The sequence below is a fragment of the Vespula vulgaris genome, chromosome 9 (genome assembly GCF_905475345.1).
Source record: "Vespula vulgaris chromosome 9, iyVesVulg1.1, whole genome shotgun sequence".
NCBI lineage: Eukaryota > Metazoa > Arthropoda > Insecta > Hymenoptera > Vespidae > Vespula > Vespula vulgaris.
This window is the reverse complement of record NC_066594.1, coordinates 2,632,288-2,657,388: the sequence shown is the minus strand read 5'-3', so window position 1 is coordinate 2,657,388 and position 25,101 is coordinate 2,632,288. Positions and strand designations below refer to the sequence as shown.

The 25,101-nt window shown below is 34.7% G+C and overlaps 5 protein-coding genes across 8 annotated transcripts; 4 read left to right on the top strand and 1 right to left on the bottom strand.

Moving 5' to 3' along the window:
• The first annotated feature begins 57 nt into the window (after nt 1-57).
• Nucleotides 58-1,881, top strand: LOC127066147 (respirasome Complex Assembly Factor 1). Of its 2 annotated transcripts, XM_050999515.1 has the most exons (5): nt 58-412; nt 509-612; nt 696-825; nt 907-996; nt 1,606-1,881. In XM_050999515.1, the coding sequence occupies exons 1-4, from the start codon at nt 314-316 to the stop codon at nt 946-948; spliced, it is 375 nt and encodes a 124-aa protein (XP_050855472.1). In that variant the 5' UTR covers nt 58-313; the 3' UTR covers nt 949-996; nt 1,606-1,881. The 2 variants fall into 2 exon arrangements, with proteins under 2 accessions (XP_050855472.1, XP_050855470.1); XM_050999513.1 differs by lacking the exon at nt 1,606-1,881 and having other exon boundaries at nt 62-412; nt 907-1,277.
• On the bottom strand, nt 1,462-4,422 carry LOC127066144 (EKC/KEOPS complex subunit TP53RK). Of its 3 annotated transcripts, none has more exons than XM_050999510.1 (4): nt 4,168-4,422; nt 2,183-2,398; nt 1,820-2,086; nt 1,462-1,753 (listed from the first exon to the last, which is right to left on the bottom strand). In XM_050999510.1, the coding sequence occupies exons 2-4, from the start codon at nt 2,367-2,369 to the stop codon at nt 1,506-1,508; spliced, it is 702 nt and encodes a 233-aa protein (XP_050855467.1). In that variant the 5' UTR covers nt 2,370-2,398; nt 4,168-4,422; the 3' UTR covers nt 1,462-1,505. The 3 variants fall into 3 exon arrangements, with proteins under 3 accessions (XP_050855467.1, XP_050855466.1, XP_050855465.1); XM_050999509.1 differs by having other exon boundaries at nt 3,960-4,420; XM_050999508.1 differs by lacking the exon at nt 4,168-4,422 and adding an exon at nt 3,069-3,208.
• Nucleotides 3,317-8,419, top strand: LOC127066138 (uncharacterized). The gene is made up of 2 exons (XM_050999501.1): nt 3,317-3,467; nt 4,848-8,419. The coding sequence occupies exons 1-2, from the start codon at nt 3,317-3,319 to the stop codon at nt 5,522-5,524; spliced, it is 828 nt and encodes a 275-aa protein (XP_050855458.1). The 3' UTR covers nt 5,525-8,419.
• LOC127066132 (rab11 family-interacting protein 4B-like) lies at nt 7,258-25,023 on the top strand. Its single transcript, XM_050999494.1, has 10 exons — nt 7,258-7,406; nt 12,489-13,307; nt 15,671-15,745; nt 16,380-16,418; nt 17,303-17,420; nt 22,751-22,915; nt 23,009-23,378; nt 23,490-23,635; nt 23,709-23,759; nt 23,836-25,023. The coding sequence occupies exons 2-10, from the start codon at nt 12,520-12,522 to the stop codon at nt 23,956-23,958; spliced, it is 1,875 nt and encodes a 624-aa protein (XP_050855451.1). The 5' UTR covers nt 7,258-7,406; nt 12,489-12,519; the 3' UTR covers nt 23,959-25,023.
• Nucleotides 17,427-20,194, top strand: LOC127066145 (uncharacterized). Its single transcript, XM_050999511.1, has 2 exons — nt 17,427-18,880; nt 19,263-20,194. The coding sequence occupies exons 1-2, from the start codon at nt 18,491-18,493 to the stop codon at nt 19,542-19,544; spliced, it is 672 nt and encodes a 223-aa protein (XP_050855468.1). The 5' UTR covers nt 17,427-18,490; the 3' UTR covers nt 19,545-20,194.
• Nucleotides 25,024-25,101: the final 78 nt, after the last annotated feature.

Sequence of the window (25,101 nt, the reverse complement as noted above, 5' to 3'; positions counted from 1 at the left end):
CGTACTAATGATCTCTACTTTTACCTTTGTTTATCCCTTATTAGATGTTATGATCGAAGTTGAATTTTCGCTCATGTTCAGTTCCAATAGTATGGCGCTTGTGTGTAAGATGATTTTGTGAAATTTTATATTATAATATCTAGAGACAGATTACATGTGCTTGGTGCGTCGTGCGTAAAGTGGTGCGCAGAGAAAACGTACGGAAGTGCCGACATAAAACGTGGAACAAAAGGAGCGTGTAACTAGCGCGCTGAACACGCCGTTAATGGTTCTTAATGTAAACGTAATTTTATTAAGTTGAAAGAGAGCAAAGATGTCACGTTCAAAGTCAGAAAAAAATGGGAATGGTAGCAAATGCGAGTTGAGTATTTGGACACGTGCAATTACAGCGAATTCAGAATGGCCAGATAAAGTAAATATAACCTCACTTTTAACAATTCATGTCTTACGCGTCATTCTAATCTTAATGCATATTCGTATGTACTTTGATTATTTATTACTTACGTAGGAAGAATTTCTCGACGTTGTTTATTGGGCTAGACAAGCGATAGGCATTATTGTTGGTGTAGGATGGGGTCTCATACCTTTAAAAGGTTTTATAGCTCTATTATTGTAAGTAAAGTTTGTATCTATGAAAAAAAGCATTTTTAAATATATTGACTTAATTATTGAAATATATCTTTCATATTTTTCAGATTTGTACTAGTCAATGCAGGCGTTATGTATCTATATTTTAACAGTTTTCAACAAATAGATGAAGAAGAATATGGCGGTATATGGGAGTTAACTAAGGAAGGATTTATGACTTCATTTGCTGGCTTTTTGGTATTACTTCGTTTTATTAGAATTAACTGAAGTCATAACTATATGGATATGATGTATAGTTCAAATAATATTTATTTTTAGGTGACGTGGATTATCATATATTCAGGACTACATTTCGACTGATTTAGGAATAAAAAGTGGTAACACTTGGACTGAAAATCGAATTAATTTGTAAGTGTAAAATCACTTACTACAATCGCTAATGGAAAGTGCTCTATATTCGCATATGCTTGACTTTATAAGCACTGGTCTATGTCAAAGCAAACATTTTCTATATAAAACGCTGATATATATTAACGGCGTGTCTACGAAAGAAAAGAAAGGTATCATTTTAGAAAATATACAAAATAATATCTTCTTGCAATTTGTTACCCATAGATAATACTTGTTATACAAGAATGAATTATGTATATACAAGCCTTTTTATCATATTAAATAACTATATTGAACTAGTTTTTTCTTGATACATTAACTTTCGCAGTTACGTCGATCTTTTGATAATAAAAACATATTTTTATTGTTGCAAAAAAGGATAGTAAAATAATTTTACAAGTAAAACTCATAGATGCCAGTATATTTTTTGGAATTCCAAAACAAATACTAGCATTTTTGGAAAGAAAACAAATTTCATTCATATTTAACAAACAACTCGTCTTTATTAAAAACAATTCCATTAATGATCACCCAATCATCAATCGTTTGCGTCCGCGAGCTCGTACTTCTTCATATTTATTAACTATCTCTTTGCATTGAGCTTTATTCGCATAATGTTTTTGATAGCTTTCATAAATCAGTGGAAAAAGAGTGGATACTTCTGAATGAGCACTAAGCAAAGATCTTTCAAGAACGTATATATCAACTGCTTTATCTTCCACAGTGGAATCAATTCGTGCCAATCCAAAATCAATCATAACAAAATGGTTTAAAGCTACAAATAGGATACATGTTAATACCAATGTTTTCTTTTTTTATATGACAATTTTCAAGACTTTACCTTCATCCTCAGTCCATGTTCCATCTGAAATATTTTTTAAAAGAACATTTGATGTTGTCAAATCTCCATGGACTATATTTTTTGAGTGCAACTTAGCAATAACTAATCCTAATCCTTTTCCTATAAACTTAACTATATGTTCTACATTAACTTTATCTGATACATTTTCATCGATATAATTTTTTAAAACTATTGTATTTTCCATATGCTCCATATAGATGCTACGGCGATCCAAATCGATCAGATATAACGCAGGTGTCGGTACGCCTTTGATAAAAAAGGAAAACAAGAAAATTAGTTTGCCAATCGAATTCACAGATAACGGAATAATTCATCTGATTCAAAATAATGAATAATCTTTACCTGCAGATTTAGCACGAACGATAGCCCGTGCCTCAGCCTTTATTCTATCTTTTGTTAAACGTTTATCTAAATCTGGATGTCTATAACCTTTAACGAATCTCTCTTTAACTATTGTAGGTTTACCTAAGTATATCCCTTTGTAGAGACACGCTTCGGCACCTTGCGATATCAGTTCGAAACCGTGCATGATTTTTGTTCCTCGTAACGAATACAATCCTACATATATATAAATGTGATTAATCAATTAAGTCATTCAAAAATGATCTGTTCTTAATAATAATTAAATCTAAACCAAAAAAAAAAAAACGAAAATAAAATAAGAAATAAGCCAATTCATCATAAAATAAACAACTATAGAAATTTTTTTCTCTTTCTCTCTCTCTATTTTTATCCATCTATCTATCTATCTATCTATCTATCTATCAAGTCATTCAAAGATCTATACTTAACAATTATGAAGACTAAACTTAGAAAGTTAAAATGAAATAAGAAATAAGCTGCTTCATTATGAGGGAGAAAGAGAGAGAAAGAAAGAAGTTTATCATAAAATAAACAACTCTCTAGGATTTCTCTTTTTCTCAAGTCATTCAAAAATGATCTATTCTTAACAATAATGAAATCTAAACGAAGAAAATGTGAAAATAAAAGAAGAGACAAGTCGCAGTTCATCGTAGGAAACTCGTCGTAGAATAAACATTACTCTCTAGGATTCTCTCTCTTTTTCTCACATAGAAACTTATCTAAGAAGAAGAGGATAGAAGAGATGCGAGAAGTCGCGCTAGCGCTAGCGAGCCGAGACGAGAACGAAACGGCGAATCGATCGTCCAGCGTCCGTGAGAGCGTCCTGCGCGCTAATCGCTATCCCGACGCTAGTATTCGCCCGTACTTTGTCGTCGTCGGTTTGTCGCTCCGTGTATCTCTCTCTCTCTCTCTCTCTCTCTCTCTTTTTTCTCTTTTTCTCTTTCTCTTTCTCTTTTTCTCTCTCTCTTCTTATTCTTAAATTTCCTTTCAATACAATTCGCCAGAAATTTTCAATCAGGATTCGTAGAGTACGATTCTTATTTTATCATTTTTTGAGACCAACACCACCACCACCGCCACCGCCACCGCCACCGTCGCAACTTGTTAGGGGAAATGAGGGACGAAGTGAAGATGGACGCGAATCGGCTCATCGCCGAAGTTTACAAGCGACCCGCGCTTTGGAACCAGAGACACATGTCCTATCATAATCGAGAAGTGACCAACCGCATTTGGGTGGAAATTGCAGCGATCTTCAAGCTTCCCAGTGCGTGCATCAATCCCAAAGAGGTCTTCGTTCTTGCGTTGCTCTCTCTCTCTCTCTCTCTCTTTGTCTTTCTCTTTCTCTCTATCTTTTTCTCACTCTTTACCTCTACCTCTACCTCTATCTATCTGTCTATCTCACTATCTCCCTCTCACTCACACGAACTGGACCTACGAGCGATTTCCCCTCACCCCACCCTCCGAAGCTGCTTCGTCTCTCGCTTCTTCTCAAATGATCTAACCAATCAATTTTTTTAATCCTTCCCGTCAAAAATACACAGATCTTCCTTTGGTTTCCTTTCTGGTTTTTTTTATTTTTTTAGAAACTAGTATTGTTTATTGATAATCGCGATAAAGTGAGATAAGGAAGAGAAAGGTACGAAAAGGGGTGGTGGCTCCACAGTGGCGAACTGTCGTGTACTCGCTCGTACGCATCACGGCCGGCTTAACCTCACTTTTTCGTGTCTCCTAACAAAATTAAAAACGCTCTATTTACTTTTTTTTCTTTTTCCTTGGACTTTTTTCTTTTCTTGATATCGTTAGCTGATCATCGTCGTCATCAAACACAATTTTGTTACCAATTTTCTTTCTTACTTTTTCTTCTTTTTTTTTTTTTAATATCAAATAATGCACTAAAGAATAAACTTGTAAAGAAAATAGAGATTGTACAAAGTAAGAGATAAAATTCGTTCTATCTGTCTTACACAGCTCGAATTAACGACCAATGAAATTCGGAGATTTCCTTTGTAATAAAAATAAAGAAAAATTTTAATAAAATCAAGATCACCAAACATCCGCGTAGATCACACAACTATGACGCAAGACTACTCGAGTTCTAAAGGCGCGAGTAGCTACAACAGGACTGCGCATGCGCAAATTACACCTGAGTCAATAACGAGGGATAGTCGAAGCTAAATTAGTCGAGGGAAATTTTTGCAAATATTTGTTAACTTTTCCTTGTCCAAATCCGAAATATTTCAAACCAGGTACTTTTACCTTTCACTTTTCTTATTGTACTGCATTCATACGCACGTGCACACGTGCATTCTTATGTTCTATCTATACAAAATAGAAAGAAAAGATGAACCTTTAGACCCTTAATCTGTAGGATTAGGGTTTTCAGGTAATAAAACTCAGGTACCAACGAAAATTGTATTCCAACAAATGGTATACTCATGTCCAAAACTATTACAACGAGAAACATAGTTAAAATTCATTGAGCTCTTCTCCCTTTTTTTTCTTTTTTTTTCCTTTTTTTTTGGAAATAGTTTTATAATTAATATTTTTTCATAATTTTTTCACGCTGAATGCAAATATGATCCTTCGATGAAAACGCATCGAAACATTTTTTCTAATTGGAATATATTTTCTCGTTTAATTCCAGAACCAGTATTAAAGGCTAAGTGGAAAGGTCTGCGAGATACATTTCGTGCCGAGCTCAAGAAGGATCAAGTTTACCGAAAGAGTAAATATCATCGTAACAGACCAGTATGGATTCATTTCAAGAGTCTACAATTCTTGAAAGAGCAAATGCTTCCAAGGCCACCGATTTGGGAGCGTGGAAAAGCAGGTATAGCTGGAGATCGCGGATTAGGAGAAAACGACTCAGAAGGGATGCTGACCAAGAATGGTACGTCGTTGAGCAGAAGTTTGGACGACAGGGATGCACTAGCTGATCATTTATTGTCGATGAGCAGCGAAAATGGAACGTTGAAGATCGATGGTATCGATCATCGAGTTGACGTCAAACAAGAACCGGAAGAGAGCTTCGATAATTTGGGATTTCAAAATGTGACAGATAATTTAGCGGACAATGAAATGATGTTACAAAATATATCACCTGAACAGGTGTTGATGGGTGAGAGCGATAATGGTATCGGACTAACGGTTGATCCTCTCGATGGTAATCGTTTTGACGATAATTATTATTTCCTCATGAGTCTTTTACCACACATCAGAACTCTACCAGCCGATCGAAGAATGTTACTCAGAATGCAAATGCAAGAATTGGTTTACAAGGAAGTTTATAAAAAAGGTAACGACGATGTCGATGCCTCATGAGAGAAGGAACTCGGACAAGCGTCGCCTACGACGCCAAATTCAAAGAAAAAGATGACCGAACTTCGTGGAGAATCGAAGGGAGATTTGTCTTCACAATCTTCAAGAAAGAAACCGTCTTCTTCGTCGAAAGCGGAAAAGGTCGCGTAGCGAAACGAAACGAATAGATATATATATGTGTGTGTGTATACATATATATATATACGACAGCTTTACAGTTTTGTTCCTTTCTACGCGTGGATTTCTACCTGAAGACAATGACACTTTCCGTTTTGCTCGTAAAACCATTGAAATTGGCCGTGAAGATCGGTAGAGAGTAGAAACGAAGACGACGGTAACAAGATCGTTTGAATTCGTATGAATTTTTATGAAAAATCTTTCAAAATACGCGCACTTTTTTTTTAGTTAATTCATATTGTCACTGTAAGATGTCGCGTCTGATGATTTTCTTTTTTCCTTTCTTTTTTTTTCTTTTTTTTTTCGTTGACATACCAAGATTCGTTTTTTTCCAAGGAAATAGAAATAATTCGATATCGATGCTCAACTCGAACCTTGCGTAACGGTTTTTCGAACGAGCGGATGCACAAATTTCTCTTAAACGAAAGTTCTTTGTGCCATAATTAGTACGTGTATAGTACGAGGAGCGCACGAACGGGCTTCCAATTGTTACTTTGCTTTTTTTCCACATTAATTTCGTCCATCGACATATATAGATCGATATTAGTCGATATAGAATGTATGTACATAGAGATAATCGACGGAGGAACGATTGGTTGATTGTTGATATATCACGTGCAAGGATGTCTTATGCGAGATTGTTTGCGGAAAAAATATTGTCGAGCGTGTTATTATTATTAACTCGATGATTATAAATAATTTTCAAATTCAATCGCGTAAACAACGATGGTTATTACAGAACGTCTCAGTGTATATAGAATCAAGAATATCCATTCTATCGTATTCCTTTTCTCACGGAATTTACGTTAGCGTTGACCCCAACGTGCGTTGGAGGCAATGAAAAAAGAAAAAGAATAAGAAGAAGAGAAGGGAAAGGTAAAAAAATATCGAGCGAAAGGGAAGACAAACTAGGTCCTGGTCGATAGCGTGGGAGTTAAAATATGTATAAAAAGGGGTTCCGTAGGTTGAGAATCACTGGTACGCTCGGTACCTGCAGGTACGAACGTGCAGCGTGCACCTGTGTGCCAAGATGGACGCCATGTATATACACTTGCGTGGCTCGGTAGTAGAAGTCAGTGCGCATGCGCGACCGCTCGTGACCAGTCGCGCGACTCCGCTCTCAGTCGGCCGTTTCGCTCGCTTTCGCGCTGCGACTCGCGTCGTGTTCGGCTGTCGCACCTCTTCTCTTCCTCAGTTTGTCGTAGTCTCTTATTCGTACGGTTGTTTGTTTCTCCGTTTCTCCGTTCGTTCGTTCGTTCGTTCGTTCTTTTGTTCGTTACATATATCTTTTACCATCGTCTCGCGGACCGTTCTTTCTATGCTTCAAATTCCTCTCTCTCTTTCCTTTTACCTCTCCCTCTTGTCCACTCGTTATTACCGTTAGTCCAAATGAAGCATCTCCTTTTTTATTTTCTTTCCTCGCACGAACGAACGGGGACGAGTCAAACGCACAGGTGTTTATATCAATCTCTTGGCTGACAAGTCTCTACGGAATAAAAGCGTTGCCATCCTGTACGAAGCCATTTACGAAACACAACGAACATCATACAATCTGCAACATTCGAAAATAAATCTCGTTTACTTAAAGTCGTGACGCGTACATCTTTCTTCTGCAATTGGAATATATCTCGGAAATATATATTCTACTACTCTCTTCATCCTTGGCTTGCATCTTCTGAATCACCGTTATCTTCATCATTATTTCAAGGTGAGTCGACTCTCGTAACGTCTTTTGGCGAAAAAACCTATTTCTTTTTTTCCAAGGAATTCTCCAAATCATCGGCCTTGACCTTCTTACCTTTCAATGCTCTCTCTCTCTCTCTCTCTCTCTCTCTCTCTCTCTCCTCTCTCTCTCTCTCTCTTTCTCTGCCTCTCTCTCTCTCTCTTTCTCTCTCTTTCTCTCTCTCTCTCTCTCTCTCTCTCTTCTCTCTCTCCTCTTTCTTTTGTTTCTGTAATTACGATGCGCCGAAGAAAATAATTTCGGTATATTACTATATAACTATAATGTGATACGTATACCGAGAAACTTTCAATCTCTTTTATTCTTTGGTATATTTGGACAATATCTTCTCTAAACGCGGCAGTTTCGAGAGGTGGTGTGTGTGTGTATATAAATAAATGTGTGTCCTCTTTTGTTGCTACGTCTTTTGTTTCCGTCCGTTATGTCGTCGCGTTTCATTGGACCTTACTGAAACGAAGCCGTAAGACTGTCGGGATCGAGTGAATTTCGAGAGAAAGAATTCCTGACCGTTAATGTTCTTTGTAAAACTTCGTTTGGTATCGTAATACTCACCACGGAACCCTTTTATATTTTTCCAAGTGTCGGCATTATTTGAAAAGCTGTTTAGTGAAATAAAAATTTATGATGATCATTACCATTAATTATTTTATAGCTTTGTGTTCGTTCCGATTAGGTGATTGTAAAGAACGTTATAATGTTTCGTCGTATGCAATATTTTAAGCGTATGTATGAATTGTATGTATGTGTGTATGTACGTATGTTTGTATGATACGAGCGTGGTACACCAGTGTTTATCATAATCACAAGTGAGAATATTTTTGCAACGATATATAAACGTCGGGATAACAAGGTAACATTTCGAAAACATTCAAATAGTTTCTCCTTTTCAAGCATATTACCTATAGTTTTCCGATTCGTAAGGTATTCAAAAGATAGATGCAATCTTTCACGATTGTATGTAAATAAAGTTGAAAGAACAAGTTTGATCATTCGTGAAGATCTCCCTTTTGATATATATATATATATATAAAGGAAAAAAAAGAAGAAAAGTAAAAGTTACTTTGATCGTACGATAGACTGGAGGACATCGCATCACGACCCTTAATATTTCTTTTGAGTTTCTCTTTTTTCTATATCTCTTCCTATGGTAATTATTACTATATAAAAATACGTGTTTAAAGCGAACAGTATTACGTTCGATTCATTCGTTTGTTCCTTCAATCATAATGATTGCTACTGCTTAACTGCCGTTCTGCTTTCTCTATGATATATTCAACGTTTCGTCGATAACGCGGAATCTTTTTTTATTTGATCACTATACAAACGGCACGTATGTTTCACGTGTAACTTCAATCACATTGTCTCTTCTGAAACTCTTCTTTGTTTTATTATGAATCACGAAAGATTAAAACCAATTGAGTTTGTTTGATTTTTTAATATGAATCAGTACTTTCGAATAATCGATATGCAAGTTAATAATGAGATATATAAGGATGTAGTTTGGAAATAATTGTTGTCGTTAAAATTTCTTTTTTCTTTTTTCTTTTTTCTTTTTCTATTTCTTTTTTTTTTTCTTCTTTCATAAGTCCTTTATTTTTATTCATTTTTTCTTTTCTGTTTATTTAATTTTTTTCTCTCTGTCTATGTATATATATATATATAATTTGTCACCTCTCGCTAATCAGATACGTAGTACATACACCTATCTTCTATGATCGTAACTACATAACTCGGATATCAAAACGATGTTATAATTAAACGAACCGAGAAGCGTCAAACGTATTTCCTTCCTGTGGCCGCGCTTTCGAGCTCGCTCTAAATAACGTTATACTGCTGGAATTCAACGATTCGAAACGCATTTATGCGTGTAACTTACATACACGAATAAGCCTGAAAGTTAGTTGAATTTCATCGAACAAAAAAAGAAGAAAAAGAGAGAGAGAGAGATCACACCCGGTATTTTATTTTATAATTATTTATTGATACGAGTTATAATCAAAAAGAGTAATAATTCGAAATAGTTTTTCGATTATTAAATTAGATCTAAAAAGAGTAAATTTATCGAACGTGCTGTGAATTCAAAACGCGATATATCGACTTTACAAATCGAAAGATCGATGTTCTCGACGTAAGCAAAAAAAAAAAGAGAGATAATGACTCGTCGAGTAACGTAATTTTAATGCAACTCACGTATATTCTTTCTTACCTTTTTATTCCCCTTCGACGTCACGCGTATCTATTTTCGCGTTATGTTCCACGATAATATATACCGGTTCATCGTAACCAACTACATACTACTACTACTACGATGAATAAATGATCCAACGTGCTTACGTACGCTCGATGATCGAACGTCAAGAACACACGGTGATTTCTTAATTCAAAAATCATTATCAGTGATCTATTTCTAAAACGTTCTAAAAGTACTTCGATGAAAAATTTACTCTTACAAATTAAAGAGAGATATAACCAAAAAAAACAGAATAAGTCGTTAATTTCTAGAACCCTCGAAAAATATTTTCTTAGGAAATTTCAATTGCAGCTGTCTTTAGTATTCAAAAATAAAGAGATAATATAATCTGAAATAAGAAAGAAGGCAAAGAAAAATATGAGTGATCATTTTTAGAACTTTCGGAAAGTATTTCGGCGGGAGATTTGAATTGCTCGTGACTCGAGTGATCGGATAAAAAGATATATAATACAATTAAAAGAAAAAAAGAGAGCACCGAAGGACATTATTCTTATATCTACCGTGACGTCACGCTTCGATCAACGACGAATCCTTGATCCGATTTCACATGATGCTTTCCAATGGTACATTGAGTTAAGAAGGGGAGAGCATGTTGATCCGGAATAACGAGGAAAGGATCTCTGGCACGCGTTGCTCTTCTTTTCTCTCTCTTTCTCTCTCTCTCTCGCTCTTTCTCTCACACATACATACATATACACGCTCTTTCTTCCTTCTCTATAAAAAAGGAAACAAGAACGCATGGACAACTACTTCGACGTTCGTACTATTTAAAGAGGAAAGCTTCTGGCGAGTTTCCAGGAGTGTTCGTCTTGATCTAAGAGTTACTGAAGAAAGTTCAAGGGATGTGTTACTGAAAAAGGATCTGTATACACCTCTTCTTCTACTCAAGATAACGGATATCGATAAAAAACACAACATCATCGTGTAACGCCCCTTCTCGAACTGATCGGACACTCCCTTTTATGATTATCTCATCGAACGGTTCCGACTGGTACGGCTTCGTCCCGTTGCTCGGCCAAACTTCATTTGAAATCATGGGAATCTTGATATAATGCAATCATAGTTTCTATAAATATTATATAATTAAACAAGATATCAATAGATTAGCATTCTTTATTTTTCTTCTTTTCTTTTCTTTTTTCTTTTCTTTTTTTTTTGTCTCTTGATATATATTCTCAATATTAATCAAGTATCATGATAATAGTTAATTATTAGATTTTCTATACTGTTCTCCGGTCCATGTACTTTCAGCGACACGAGCGCTACCTATCGGAAGTTCGCGACAAAATCGCGAGTTCGACGAACTATCGAACACTTCTTTTTTTTTTTTCTCTCTCTCTCTCTCTCTCTCTCTCTCTCTCTCTCTCTCTCTCTCTCTCTCTCTCCCTCTCACTCCTCTCCCGTTTTCTATTCCTCTGGAGAAGTTTTTCGAGTAAGCTTTAAGCACGTGGGAAGTGTTTATGATATAAATGTTACACAAACATTTCGCATACGCACACTCGTGTCGATGTAAATACGATCCCACCGTATATAAGGTGCGAACGAAGGAGACTTCCTCCTTACTGCGTGAAATAGAAAGTGTCGTGAGGATTTTATATATGTATGTATGTAGGTATGTATGTATATAAAGCACAGAAAACATATACTAACGATGCATATTAAAAAATCATATATAAGAAGGAAAAAAAAATAATTTCAAATCGGTTGAATAATACAGTTTTATTAATAAATATCATTAAAATCAAGTAACATTTCTCGACACGTTAATAAATCTAATCTGAAGTATAATCTTATATTTATCGTTTTGAGAAAAAGACAAACAAAAACAAAAAATACAGAACAAGGCTACTTTCCAACTAATTAGGTTTAACACGTGTGCATATATGATGTTTCGCAATAAGAGTAGGAAAATAAATGCGTAGAGATGGTAGAGATGGTATATGCAGCCGGTATATTTACCGAACAAGTCTTCGTCGTCTTCATCGTCTTCGTCGTCTTCGTCGTCATCATCATCGTCGTCGTCGTCGTCGTCGTCGTATTTTTCCCTCCTGTTTCTCAGCATTTCTGAGGCCTGACTCACCGTAGCATGACTTCGGTGCACAGTTCTCACGCTTTTCTCTGACTTACTCGTTCAAATTTTCTCACAAACTTGCTCACGATATATATATACATACATACATACCTATATTTGCATCCCTCGACGAACGTAAGCGTGTAAGAAAGAATTAAAAAAAAAGGAAGAGAGAGAGAGAGAAAGAGATATAGGGATAGAGAGGGATGTAGGGACGTTATGGTTGAACATGCAACTCTTTGCTTACAAACGGTTGGGCACTCATCTCAGTGGAACGCGGCTCCGCCTCTCGCTACAGTCAGAAGTTAATTTTACCTGCGTGATCTTATTCGTGAACTTGACAGGCCAGTTGGATCTGAAAAAGCACGAGTTAACGACACGAGTTTTGAGAGAAGGAGAAAGGGAGATCAGTCTCTTGACTCTTTCTCTCTCTCTCTCTCTCTCTCTCTCTCTCTCTCTCTCTCTCTCTCTCTCTCTCTCTCTATGTCTATCTCTAGAATGTCTTCGGTCTGACTCATGCCATCCTTCCTTCGGTGAAGAACTCCTACTATATCTTCTGTCTCTTTCTCTCTCTCTCTCTCTCTCTCTCTCTAACTCTCTCTCTTTCTTTCTCTCACCTTTCGTCCTTTACAACTCTATTCTCTCGAATAGTTATTTAGTTACATGGATAAAGTTGTAGAGGCAAGTCGTGTAGCATGATGTATGTATCCTGTCTCTTCCTAAAAAGGTGGAGAATATCGTGATCGGATAAACGAAGGATGGTAAGCTCCCGTTCATCATCAACGGCTATCGACGATAAGAACGAAGAGAACGAGGAGAAGAAAAGGAGAGAAAAAGAAGAAGAGGAAGAAGAAGAGGAAGGTGTAAACGGTGGTAACAACGGTGATCCGTCGTCGTCTCTGTCTACAGTAGAGGTATTAGATTTTGTTGGTGAAGCAACAGGCAGCGCCATCTCGCCGAGAAAGAAACGAAACCTTAAGAGCGAGAACAAGGACGAGGGGAAGGGAAAGGGGGGAAGGAGGACGAACGCCGCCGACGACGATCACGACGACGACGCCGAATGGGGCCGACGGAGCAACGGCGGGCCGCCTCCCTCGCTCTCGATGTCGTTAGACCTGCAGAATCATCCGATCGGTAGCGCAAGTCCGCAAAACGACTCTGGAGATTATTCGAATATCGGTAGCGGTGGAGACTGTGGTGATGGTGATGGTAGTGGTAGTAGTGGTCCAGGTCCAGGTCCCGGTACCGGTCCCGGTCTCGGTCCCGGTCCCGATTCCGGTTCAGGTTCAGTTCCAGATCCACTTATTACGACCGAAACTAACAACAACGCTCCTTCGTCTTGCAATATAAAACTCATTGGTAATAATCGAGACGAAGAAGAAAGTTACGAGGGCTTTGGCTTCGGTTCCGACTTCGGCTCCAGTTCTGGTTTTGGTTCCGTCGAAGTTGATGCTGACGGTGAACCCGAAGACGGCCGAGACGACGCCGATTCACCTGGTGGCAGCAGCTCGGCACCCTCTCCTACCGGTAGCAATCCTTTCGGCAGGTAAATCGATATATAAATTCGATTATATTTTTCCTTTCTTGTTAAAAACCGATTTCTCTCTTTCTCTCCCTCTCTTTCTTTCTTTCTCTCTCACGCATACACTCTCTCACTCTCTCTATCTTTTCCTTTTTATCTATCCATCCATCTTGCGGTCGTTTTAAATTCTCGCGCCTTAGGTCACGCGGTACCGCATCGTGGCCATTTTAGAACCAATCAAAAAACACCGTTCGCCAGGACGACGAACGTCATCGCGTCGTCGTCGTCGTCGTCGTCGTTGTCGTTGTCGTTGTCGTTGTCATTATCGTTGTCGTCGTCGTCATATCGCTCGAGTGCAACGTGCTGCTTGTGGAGAACTTATCGATTCGTCCGAAAGGTGAAATTCATCGCTCGAACATTGCCGCAGTGTGGTAAAACGGAAACCGCGATTTCTACCTCCCCTAACCCTCTCTCTACTTCTTTGATCGGCCCCCTTTTCTTATCCTTTCTTATTTATTCCTTGTTCTTAGTTTTTTCTTTTTCTTTTCCTTTCTCTCTCTCTCTCTCTCTTTTTTTTCAATTTTCCCGCTACTTTCGTATCCTTTCTATTGAAATTCGTTCCTTTTTATTTCCTGTTATACTACTTCGGTTCTCCATAGTTGGTTAAAAGGAACGTGCATAAATATGTCCGTATTGACGATAAAAGTCTACGATTAATTTTCTGACTGGCAAAGGTCGCGTCAGAACTATTGTTTACGTTACACTCGTGCACGCTTGGAACGTTGTTAATTACCTTCATGCTACGGTGAATCCTAAAGAAGCTTTCCTTCAGCTACGAGATGATGATTATACTTTCTTTGTACAATTCTTTTTTTTTACACTCACTGAGAAATTGTTTCCCGTTAAATATTAAGATTTCGGTTGTGTTCAGTAAAAAAAGAAAAAAAAAGAACGTTGATCTTCGTTCTCACGATCGTATGTGTATGTACAATATATATACACACATGTACATATGTACGTATATTCGGTCAGATACATATAATATATATGTATATACATACGTAACTATCATTTGTAACAACGTTTCAACCTGTATCGAAAGTTTCGCACGAGAAGAGAAAACATAGTTAATGCCATTATTATTCCGACTACTTCCTCGAGTTATTAATTTAATTTATCGTATTCTACGGGAAGCTTAATGACGTTCAATCCTCTTATCCCCGCTTCTCTTCTCCATTTACTTTAGTCTAGAAAGAAATAGAGATTATCATAGTAATATAAGTTAAATGCATTTCCGTCGAGAATGATTATTATTATTTTTTTTTGTTTCATATTTGTATCAAGTTCGTGTAAATTGTTTCCTCTCTCTGTTTTTTTTTTATCGCTACATCTCCAAATAAAAAAATAAATTTTCAGATGAAATATCTTCCTTTTTTTTCTTTTCTTTTTTATTTTTTTTATTTGTGACGTTCATATCTTTTTTGCGTCGTTATTTCCAAATAAAAAAATACATTTTCAGGAAAGAACTTTTTTTTTTCTTTTTTCTTCCTTTTTTTTTATACACACACGCACACGTTGCACACATACGTTTTTCTAAATAGAAGATAAATTTCAGGATAAATAGTATTCTTTCTTTTCTTTCTTTTTTCGTAGCTTCTCATTCGACAAAATTGAATCATTAAGCAGGTATGATCATTCGAGCATGAAATTACTTTGAGGTTAAGCGTGACTACTGATAATTAATATTATGATTGCACAGATGTGTAGAAGAGAAGATAATTTAATGATCTCGTTAGGTTTAATAGAATCAATTTTGGTTGATATATAGTGATCGTACGAATAACAATAGAAATATATGTTATTAGTTAATTTAAATTATACGCATCGGTAGAGAGAAACGTTTGTAGAAACTATTTGTATCGTTTGTAAATTTTACTTTGAAATTGTTTTATTATCATAATTATCTAATTCAATCGAACTTTACGAAATTTTCACTTTCTCGCAATATCATACATTAGATTGAAATTAAAAATTTATTTTTTTATTCGTATATTTTATTGAACGTCATTTCATTCGTATAGTAACTTTCGATTTGTTTATTTTACTTAGAAAGTAAAATTTTCCTCGTATTGATAATATAGAATATTGAATATAATTGATCATATTTAATAAATTTATATACATAATATATATAGTAATATATTAATAGAAAAGTAGTGTAATAGTAGTACGCTATTTATATAAATTTATATATAAATATATTAATTTATAATATATAAGTTTATTGCATATATGATCAATTAATTATTATTTTCATATATTCATATAATAACTTTATATAATAAATAATATTGAATCTCAAGTAATTTTTGATCATTCTTTTACAGAAACCCGAGAAGTCCGAATTCGACCATAGGAAGGCATTCCTGGCTTCGAACGTCGCTTAGACGAACACCTCCATGGTAATATATACGTACATACACATAGATCAAAAGAAAAATATCTCGAAAAAAAGAAATATTATCTTGCATATCATAAACGAGTATTTGCAATTTTGCTGCGGGAACTTCCGTCGATATAATAACGATGGCGAAACAAAGACGTGTGAAAAGATGGCGTGCGAAAGAGATCGTATGTGTAAATATGTTTCTCTTTTTCTTTCTTTCTTTCTCTCTCCATACACTATCGGTATAACGGAAGATAAGAAACTGAATTTCAAGTTTTTCCAAGCTACAATAGCTTTTGTTTATCCTATTTTATACATAGTTATAAGAAAAATTTCTCAATGGTAATATTTAATCTTGAATATTTAATTCGTCGAAATTTAATTTTATACTCTTGCATACCATTCACACACACACACAAGTCTGTGCACTTGAACTGTGAAAGAGACAGACAGAGAAAGAGAGAGATGAGAACTTGGCTCATAGTCAACATCCGATAAATCAGTAGATGGTCGACCTCGGTAAAAATATTCTTAGCTATTAGCAGCTCGATTACGATGGCACACTATAATAGTCGATAAAAATCAATCGTTAACGTTAATTGAAATCGTTAAGATCAAACATTGACAAAACGTCTTTCTTTCTTTTCCAGTTCCGGGAGAAAAAGGATCAGTTCAAATGCATTAGCGAGGTAAGAATCACATATTTTCTAAATGATAACTACTATGATACAAGTACAATAAATGAACCAGAATAAATACCTCGTATTTTGAATAATGAACAATATCTAAATGTAAAAGAAAAAAATTGAAGAAAGAAATAATTAGTATTCTAAAGGATTAACGATTTTGAAATATAAGAAAAAGAAATGAATAAATAAAAAAAGAAAAATATAAAAACTTGTTCTAAATAATTTTCTAGTATTAATCATCATTAATTAATTATCATTGACGATTCTCAAATATAAAGAAACAAAATAAATATACGTAACAAAAAAAGATATACTCTTATATATAGAAGATTTTAACACTACTGACATCATGATATGATAATAGCCGATGGCGTAATACACAGATGAAAAAAAGAAATCGGTAAGAGGAATCTTTTCTCAAAGATCTTCGACGCCAACTCGGTTTCGTGACGCTTCGAGAAATTTGATCCTTTCACAGAATTTTAAACTGACAGAGAACTTTCTACTACATAGACGTATTTCATATACTGTATTTTTATTCTGTACTTTTACTTGTAAGCTTTTATTATACTTAATTTTCTATTTATAAGGATTCATTTTTAATTAACCTACTATGCCAACTTTATACTTATTTCAATTATGACCAGATTTGAGTTGAGACTAGGCGAAAAACCATAGCAGTATTGACGCTATTTGATATTTAAAAAAGAAATAAATAAAAAATAATATTTATAATTTCTCTAGCCTTATACATAAAATTAGAAATTTATTAATTTTATAAATCTGGTATTAAAACGACAAAGTACAATCTATAAACAATGATTTATCTGCTAAAGTATATTTATATACTCTAATTTTCTTTGCCTTTTTTATTTTTATTATAGTCAGCTCTATCGCAGCGGTAGCTTCAATAGTTCGGGAAGAGGCTCGAACTGCGATAATACGGACGATATGTACAGCGATGTGTCTCTTGAGGAAGACTTTATCGATCTCAATCATAGGGTAAGTGTTGCAATTCACATATTATATTCGTGTATAAACACTTACGTGGTCCGTTAAAAAGATTTATAAAGATTCTACGTAATAGCATTCGAAGATTAATTTTACATCAAACATGAAACACAATTCTGCAACGTGAGTATAAAAAATAATACCTTGTGGTGTATAACTACGTATAACATAATTCATTATGTAAGTGTACGTGTTGAAAACAGTATACTGTGACAAATAGAATACCAAGTAGTAGATGTATTATCAAAAGCAATTCGTCGTCGTTGTCATTTTTCTTTTGAATATTATCTATCTACTTCGAATGTCTTCCAATAGAACGATGAGTCTCATTATTTAATATTTCATTGAACCAATCCATAATTTGATATATAGACTCTGAATTAGATTCGAACAGAACGGCTTAGAGCAAGATTGTATTGGGTTGATCAATAAGTAATATGTCGGAATTTTTAATAGTTTATATTTCAATTAATAACACTACACTATTTTGTATCGACGATGTACAGTATCTTATATCTAAGCAAATAACTATAATATTTTATTTATAATATATATAAATAATATATATAAATAAATTTTATTTCCAACATTTCTTTACTGAAAATTCTGACATTACTTATTGTACCAATACTAGAACGTTTAGAACATCAGAGTGTAATCAAACGAAACTTCAAAGATCTCGGTTAACCTTCTAAATTTGTGTGTTTGACGTTTGATTTAATAATATTAATAATAACAATAATAATATCTTCGTTTTAATCAACTGATAAATACTGATTAGAAAGAAAGAAGGGAGGATAAGAACAATTTTTTATCCTTTATATACGATATACAATGTGTGAATAAAAATGATATATACTGATTAAAAAAAAAGACAAAAAAGAAAGAAAAAATTTATCTTTATACACATTATACTGTGTATATGTGCGTATGTGAATAAAATCTGTATACATATAGTGATTGAAAACAAAAAAGAAAAGAAAAGAAAGAAAGAAAAAGAGAAAAGAAAGAAAGAAATAAAAAGAGAAAAGAAAAATTTGAAATCATTCATCTAATAGCTGATGTGTGCCATAAAACAATCTTGTGACTCTCCGTCTTGTCCATCTTACTCTACTCGTCAATCCGATCGGATTAAATTACCATCATCTCATCATTCTGGTCCTTCTTATGGTTATTACCCACAACCTTATCCCCGTTATATTCAATACGAACCATACGGAGTTCATCATCATCCGATCCCAAGTTATCCATCTTCCTGCTACAACAACCATGAAAATCTCGATGAAGTATTTCCTGAAAGCAAAGACAAACTATCAAGACAGACCTGGTACTTGATCATTATCCTTATAGTGATTATCTTTGCACTCGGATATGCTCTTTATCGTACTCTTTCAAGAACAGGTCAAAGATTTCGATCCGTTAGACAGGCTAATATTGTACCTTCGACACAGGTAAAATCGTTAGTTAGTTTAATATGTATTAATACTTTGCACTATAGTTATTTGTCTTGTTCGGTTTTTGTTAAATTTGATATAGTGAGATATCTACAATATGTATCTATCTTCTTAGTTATATTCTGGTTTGATACTTTTTAGGACATTTCGTTATATAAAAAAAAAATATTTTTTAACGATATTGTAATTTGATCTTGCTATATAAGAAATATATGTATAAATATATATTTTTTTAAATAATACTCTGGCTTGATATTTCTACAATATACATATATAGCCATGTACTTTCTAAACAACTTTTCAACAACATTATTTTCTCTTAATTTATTTTAATTAAATTAAAGTAAATACAATAAATAAATGTATTAATTTCATATAGATAGTGAGGAAAAAGAAAGACGCTATTCAAAATTGCCCAGCCGAATTTGTTCGCTGTGCTGGCATGATATCGGAACTTAGGAAAGAATGCAGTATGCCGTGTAAACAATGTAGAAAATTTCCTATCAATATATCCCCTCCAAAGATTTACAAATCGATGCAGATCACGTCAAGCGAGATGAATGAAGATGAGCAGACTTTGAATATAGGAATAATCGATATTCCCCGTTCAAAAATCAATGTAGCTACTGACACACCAAGTGTCAATGCAACGAATACCTAACGATCATAAAAGAACCAACAGTGAAATAAATATTCTGAAATAAGACAAAGAAAAGCGAATGTCGTCGTAAATGAAAGTAAGAAATAGTAACAATATTGATCATTTATTTCGAATAAATCAAACTTATTTATTGTTGGTTGTATGAAAAGTGAAAGTACATATATACACACACACACACACACACACACACACACACACACACACACGTATGTGTAGATAAATCGCATTTCGATTGTTTAATAAGTTTAATTTTTCATTTGTTTATTAAATAAATATCATTAGAAAATTTTCTCGATAGATCTTCGATAAGTTCGGTTTAAAAAATTCGTCAAAATTAATTCGTAAGAATGTGTTATCAATAATTAAAAACTCTTCGAAAATTATCAAAAATTAAACTTCTTCGATCGGCTGATAAATCTGATAAGCAGCTTTATTGCGACAAGCGAAACTAGAGCGAGGAATGGCCTGTGCTAAAACGTCATGCAATGGTTTCGTTGGTTGGGTTGGATGGTCCTTCGTGAGTTTCGTGTTGGTCATTGCAGCGTTAAGTTATTTGGGATATACAACTTACAGACAGTGGAATAATAGACAGGAATGAAGGATTAATCAAGAAACATCATTTTTGTGCTTATTTTCTACGAAAAGAAAAGGTACATAGTAATAATAATCATATAATATCAATCGATAGTATCCAAGTTGAATAATCGATTGAAAATTTTCTAATGATTAATTAAGGAACATCGTCATTTGAACGACCATTTTAAAAAGTACACTTCGTATCTGGTGTAATAATAATAATAATAATGACGATAATAACAACAATAATATCAATCGATAGTAGTCCGCATTTAAGCTCGACAATATGGCGACCAGAGTTTTATTCCTTGCTTCTTCGCGCCAATGTAATCTCTCATGTGCACCATAAGACACGCATAAAATCGACAGGAAATAGAGAAGAGGACGTTCTCTCCATTTTCGCATAAGGCAAGTCCGAGTATGTGACCTCGAAACACTTGTATAGACCCACGTTAACTTCCTAATCCGCCCATCCCTTGTCCCAAGAATTCACCCACGCATAAAAGAGATAGTTAATAGTTATACCTTTCATGGAAACATGTACATTACTAGGAACGTTAGGAGAAAAGTAAGAGAAAGAGAATACGCTTAAAAAAGACGTAGGGAGAGAATACGAAAGTTGACGAAGAGAAAAAACAAGAAAAAGAAAAACACAAATTTGCAAAGGATAGCACGTAGTATGTTAGATATTCTCCTTCTCTTTATTTTCTTCGAGTAGGATGTATTTACTCGCGCGCATCGAATTTGTAAGGGGTGGGCGTTAAGCTGTATTCGATGTAACACGACGCAACACATAACACACACAGCACGTATCTAACTTGTATACACGTTTCTTACGCGACATTATACACGTGTTAGACGTAAAACACGGCTCACATACGCACACATATGTTCGTCCTCTCGAAGTTATCCGAGAGGTAGTGTGGAAAGCAACAGAGAGCACAAATAGCATCGTTCGCTATCGTTCGGTTACTCCCGGCGAACGATCGAGAGTCGAGAACGCGCGACACGAGGAAGACGAATGTATTTGAAGTGCGCAGCAAAGGAGGACGTAAAGTGTGCGTTACATATCCTCTCCTTCGTTTCGTCTATTGTGCCGTCTCCTTTCATTATTGTTCCGTCGAAAAATCAAAGGAGATCAAAGAAAAAGAAGACTGTGTCGCGACGTTTGTTGTCGTTGAGGTTATGTTCGTGGTCGCGTGAGTGGGAGCAAGATAGACGATGCTTTATTGTCATTGTCGTTTTATGGCGCGTAATACGCGCCTCGTCTCCGTCGTCGTCGTCGTCGTCGACGTCCAGAAGACGGTGGATGATAGAGCATCGAGGACAAAGATGACGTCGATGACGTGACTCGATTTGAAAGAGAAAGAGAAAGAGAAAGACAGAGAGAGAGAGAGAGAGAGAGAGAGAGAGAGAAATTAAAAAATACAAAGAGAGAAAAGAAGAGAAAAAGAGATGGAGTCACGACGACCGAACGACGACGACGACGATGATCGAGACGATCCGACGTTGGACTCGATCGATCGAGATTATCGATGTGCTACCACTTCCGGGGAGGGACCACCCTCTGGACCAGGTGCTGGTCTAGAGTACGACCTCTGGGAGGGACAATTTCAGTTTGTCGGCCAGGTACCCCGTGTCGCCAGGACGCCCAGACGACACATTCCTTCGCTTACCGGACAAGTAAGCCTTATCATACGATCCCTCATGACGTTTCCCCTTATTAATTATTCTTATTTTCTTATTTTTTCTACCAATCGTTCTCTTCCTTTTTCTAACACACACTACTTGGGTATCATGCTTTAACTTTTCTTGGTTCGAAAGAGAACGTTTCTTGGTATATTGCCAACATCAGTACAGTTCGATCGAAATATTTACTCGATAGAGGTTTCTTTTTTTACTTTGTATTCTTCGATTTAATCATCTAAAGAAGCCTATATTGTAGCGAAGAATATTAGTGGTTGGCCTTTTTTTTTTTTCATTGCATTTTCTAGAAGCTTTCGATAATAGGATAGTTGTGTTATAACTCGGCTTCTAGCATCTGTTTTTGGTTAAACTACGAGTTATTCTAGACACAAGTTATAGATATCTGTATATAGGATATGTTATATGTATATACATCGTCGACAAAACGATCTATCCACGTGTTGAACATCCGTCTGAATCAAGGTTATAATACGTGTCAGAGAGATGTTGTTTATTCCTATTTTTTGAATATGGCGCCTAAATTATTTTCTCATTGCGGAGTATTTTTAGAATGTACACGTTCGTAGAAACGTATTGTTAAAATGCCAACTCGTAGGAAATGCGTTTCTAGCTTTTTTAATAGCTATTGATAAGAATAGTAAGCGAGAGATCTACGGATGTCCACATTTGATATTCTAACCACACGAGTCTCACTATCGAGAATGCACAAGTGCAACGCCTTACAGTGGAATGTTCCTTATACCTATTGAATATTTTATTCGAAAGAAAAGATTTCCGCTCTCTTAACTTTTACGTTTAAATTATAAGAGAAATTATACGAATAAATAATTTTTTGAGATATATGTATGTTAAACATCTAATTTTTATTTATTTATTTATTTATATTTTTTAATAAGTGTTCTAAATATTACTTTTTATTATAGGTCCAAATGATTCAGGAACAAATGCACGTCTTGGCCGATACGCAATCGGTCGGTGAGGAAAGATATGCGAGAGTTAAACAAGAAAATGCTACTTTGCAAGCAAGAATATTGATGTTGGAAGAAGCTGCGAAAGATGCCGAAACTAGAGCTGAAGAACGATTACAGGTTCGTTCGATATGATCTTTATCTTTTTTCTTTTTTAGTTACTTTTATTTTCATAAACACGAAAGGTGTTTACCTTTTTAATATATACCTTAGGCAGAACAAAGAAGGCACAGAGAATTGGCCAGTCGTTTGGAAAGAGAAAAACAGTTACAATTAGAAAATTATGCTATTAAATTACAAGCAATTGAATTAGAAAGTTCTAGTTTGAGGGATGAAATAGGAAGATTACGAGAGCAACTTGAAAGAGTTAAAAACGACAAGGCCTCCCTTGAGATAGAACTCAAAGATTCTCAAAGCGAAGCAAATACTGCCAGAGAAAACGAAAAACAGGCAGCAGCTAGAGCTAATGAAGCACATCATATGCTTCAAGTAGCTAAGGAGGAACTAATAATTAGAGCTGATAATCAACAGAGACTCGAAGAGCTTGAACAACAAGTGGTTCATCTTCAAGCACGTAATAAAAGTATGTTGCTTTTTCTGAATTATTATTTGATGTATATATATGTATAGAAAGAGACGTCAGATTATATATAATATATTATTTTACATTAATATATACATATGTTATCAATAGGTTTAGAAGAGACACGAGACGAGTTGCAAGCTGCTGCCGCTGTACAAGCAGGTCGAGAACTTTTAATGTTAAATCCTTGTAGTAACGGTACTGAAAAAGGACCTAGTCTAGCAGCCGAATTATTGGCTGGTATGAATCAAGATCAGGTATGTTCATCGTCTGATTTGTTATCTTGTAAACTATACCGAATAATGGTTTACAAATTTTATGTTATTATAGATGGATGGTCATGCAATTGAAGAATATGAACCACCATATAGTATTTCGGAAGTATGCATAAATCATTTTATTTTTCTATTTCGTAATATATACATATATTTCCTAAGGAAACTATTATATATTTCAGTTGAAACAGGCTTTGAAAGAACAACAGGAAGTCAACGCGCAATTAAGAGCATATATTGATGGGATTTTATTAAATATTGTTGAGAATTATCCACAATTGCTTGAAGTGAAACAAGCGCACTAATTGTGGAACATTTATAAATGATTAGAAAATTTTGAAATGATCTTTGAAAATAGAAGGCATTGTACATTAAATTTCTCTTTACTAAAATCACTGTTTATACATTTATATAAATTATTCTACTGTAGTTGTATACATATATGTACAAGATGGCTCAAGTTTTTTCAATGAAATTTGAGTAACTTATTCTGTAAGTGGTTCATTCACAGAATATTTTGCTATAATTTGGGCAAGAAAAAAAACTTGAAAAGCATGTGATATCCTGTACATGTATACACATATAAAAATAATTCGGGAAAATAGTTTCCGTCCATATAAATTTAAAACTCAGTAATCTCTAGGTGATGTGTGAAATTGGAACTTCGGACTGTCATCTTTGTCATTTGTATTATTTATTTTATTATAATGGCAGGGAGAGAGTAAATAGGTTGAAAATGTGGCATTATTGTTGCCAATTATTTGAAACAATGAATGTGTATATTATATTAAGAAAGTACACAAAAGGCCTTCGTATATATTATTATTATTATTATTATTATATTATTACTATTATTATTATTATTATCATTATCTTGAAAAGTTTTATGATATTCTAATCGACGAACTATCATCAGAGAAAAGATGTAATTATTCATTATTGCACCTTTTTTCTTACCATTTTGGAAAGAATATTTGATAGTCAAGTATTTAATAATAATTCAATATGTGATAATGTACAGATGAAGCGATGTATCGATGATTTATAAAAATATCTTTTTTTTTTTTCACAGAAGGATGATACATCGTAACGATAAAATGGTAAAGACCACTTTATCTATGAAAGAAATACTATTTTCGCCTTGTAATTAATTGTGTGAATCGAATTTAATTTTTAAATAAATATCATTCGCGAGTTACCTATATATAGACTTGACAAAGAGGTGATGTATGACTGCGTTATGTGTCACGGCATCTGTGATACAAGAAAATAGTACCTATTAAATTAATATTTAGTATTTTCACCTATAGAGTATTTTAGGTCTTTATACTGAAAGCTATTGAAGTTGCGAATAAATCGTTATATTTTGACATCTCTAGTTATTGTCATTAACGCCATTTATAACATTATCCTATACGAAGTTAGTTATTTTATATTAATCACAGGCG